The sequence below is a fragment of the Babylonia areolata genome, chromosome 10 (assembly GCF_041734735.1).
Source record: "Babylonia areolata isolate BAREFJ2019XMU chromosome 10, ASM4173473v1, whole genome shotgun sequence".
Taxonomy (NCBI): Eukaryota; Metazoa; Mollusca; class Gastropoda; order Neogastropoda; family Buccinidae; genus Babylonia; species Babylonia areolata.
Window position 1 is genome coordinate 4563917 of NC_134885.1, and position 2500 is coordinate 4566416.

General features: G+C 41.0%; 1 protein-coding gene across 1 annotated transcript in view; it reads right to left on the bottom strand.

The window, feature by feature from the left end:
• LOC143286731 (arylsulfatase I-like) overlaps positions 1-2500 on the bottom strand; it is a 20988-nt gene that overhangs the window by 1021 nt on the left and 17467 nt on the right. Inside the window, exons 13-14 of the mRNA XM_076594450.1 lie at positions 1297-1457; positions 1-225 (exon numbers count right to left, since the gene is read on the bottom strand). The exon at positions 1-225 is cut by the window's left edge and continues 1021 nt beyond it. Coding sequence (XP_076450565.1) covers positions 53-225; positions 1297-1457 — 334 coding nt within the window. The 3' untranslated portion in view covers positions 1-52. The remainder of the gene's footprint in view (positions 226-1296; positions 1458-2500) is intronic.

Genomic DNA, 2500 nt, shown 5'->3' on the forward strand with positions numbered 1-2500 from the left:
GCCATAGTCCGTGGTACGGTGTTGTCAAGGAACGTTAACTCTCTGCTCATGTTCAGCACCAACCGGGGCTCCAGTCTCCACCGTAGTAGGCGGGGTTGGCTTTGGGATCATCCTTGGGGTTCTGGGCCGGCACCAGGGACATCTTCCACTGCTGCAGACGTCGCTTCAGGGTCTCCAGGACCTTGGGCTCCTTCTGGGCCAGATCCTGGCGCTCCGTGGGGTCCTCTAAAGTTGTGGGTGACACGATGGGTTGTCGTTTGTTATTGTTTGGTGGTGGTGGTGGTGGCGGTTGTGGTTATTGTTGTTGTTGTTGATGATGATGATGTGGTGGTGGTGGTGGTTGCTATTGTTGTTGTTGTGGATGTTGTTGTTGTTCTTGAGGTGGTTGCTGTTGGTGGTGGTTGTTTGTTTGTTTGTTTTTTTTAGGTTGGTGGTGGTGTGGTTGTTGTCATGGTTGTTGTTGTTGTTGTTGTTGCTGTTGATATTATTGTTGTTGTGGTTGTTGTGGTTATTATTAATGTTGTTGTGTTTGTTGTTCTTGTGGTGGTGGTTGTGGTTGTTACTGTTGTTCTTATTATTGTTATCGTTGTTGTTGTTGTGATGGTGGTGGTGATTGCTGTGGTTGTGATTGTGGTTGTTATTATTGTTGCTAATGTTGGGGTAGTTGTTGATGCTGTTCTTGAGCTTCTTCTTGTTGGTGGTAGTGGTGTTTTTGATCAAGGTTGGTGTTGTCGTCGTTGTTGTTGTTTTTGTTGTTGTTGTGGTGGATGAGGTTGATATCGTTGTTGTGGTGGTGGTTGCTGCTGTGGCTGTTGTTGTTGTTATCTGTTGTTGTGGTGGTGGTGGCGGTTGTGGTTATTGTTGGTTTTGTTAGTAGTAGTAGTAGTTGTAGTGATAGCATTATCATCATCATCATCATCAGTAGTAGTAGTAGTAGTAGTAGCATTATCATCATCATCATCATCATCATCATCATCATGCTGTTGTTATTATTATTGTTTTGTTGTTGTTGTTGTTATCATTATTATTATCATCAGTATTATTGACACTTATATGGCGCCTATTTTTGTCAGAAACCACATTCTAAGTGCTGATGATAGCAACAACAACGATAACAACAACAATAATAACAACAACGATAATGATAATAATGATAATAATGATAATGATAATAATAATAATAATAATAATAATAATAATACCTTTCACTGAACCAAGACCCCAGCCCTAAATATTAAAAACAAAACAAAAAAACTTAACCCCAAGTCGTTGAACTCCAACTCTAAAAAAGCTTACCTCGGACGTTGAAGAGCATGTACTCCGGAGCATGAGTGGTCGCCCCTGCTCCGTCAACCGCGGCTGTCAGGTTGAAGTCCATCTCACCGCCCAGTTTGGGCAGCGGGTACCAGCCGTTGAAGGTTCCAGCTCCTCCCTGAATCAGCTTGTAGTCTCCAAGCCTGTTGTTGAGGACAGGGTTGACAGGAAAAGGTGGCATGGCAGAATGGCTAATTGATTAACTACTTTTTTAATATTATAATTATTATTCATTTATTTATTTATGCACGCTTATTGCTGACTTCATCAGGTTTTTGCGCCTTATACATATTATTAGTAGTGGTAGTAATTTTTGTTTGTTTGTTTTTTGTTGTTTTTTTTTCTCAAGGCCTGACTAAGCGCGTTGGGTTACGCTGCTGGTCAGGCATCTGCTTGGCAGATGTGGTGTAGCCTATATGGATTTGTCCGAACGCAGTGACGCCTCCTTGAGCTACTGAAACTGAAACTGAAACTCATTAATTAAGATGCTTCTCTGCCATTGGTGCTCTGTGAGGGTCTGGGGTTCGAAACCTATGTTTCGCTTCTTCTTTTTTCTTTTTCTTTTCTTTCTTTTCTTTTCTTTTTTTTTTCTTTTTTTTTTCTTCTTTTATTTTCCATCTCCTTTAATTTGACTGTTACTGGAAACATCAAACTCTGAACGTCTAGTCATTCGGATGAGGCGATTATTTTGTATTTGTATTTGTATTTCTTTTTATCACAACAGATTTCTCTGTGTGAAATTCGGGCTGCGCGTCGCTATGCTACAGCGCCACCCATTTTTTTGTATTTTTTCCTGCGTGCAGTTTGAGTTGTTTTTTTTCCTGTAAAAGTGGATTTTTCTACAGAATTTTGCCAGGAACAACCCTTTTGTTGCCGTGGGTTCTTTTACGTGCGCTAAGTGCATGCTGCACACGGGACCTCGGTTTATCGTCTCATCCGAATGACTAGCGTCCAGACCACCACTCAAGGTCTATCGAACCAGCGCCGCGCTCAGATTCTCTCGCTTCCTAGGCTTGAGTTGTGATGTCGTGGTTAATTGTGTCATGTCTTTTTCTTTCTTCATTTTCTTGAATGACCCCCTTCAGTAAGGAAGGGGCTTTGGCCTTTATTTGATTAAAAGATCGTTATGGTCAAAGAAAAAAGAAGAAAAAAAGAAAAAGAAAGAAAGAAAATATAGAACCAAAAA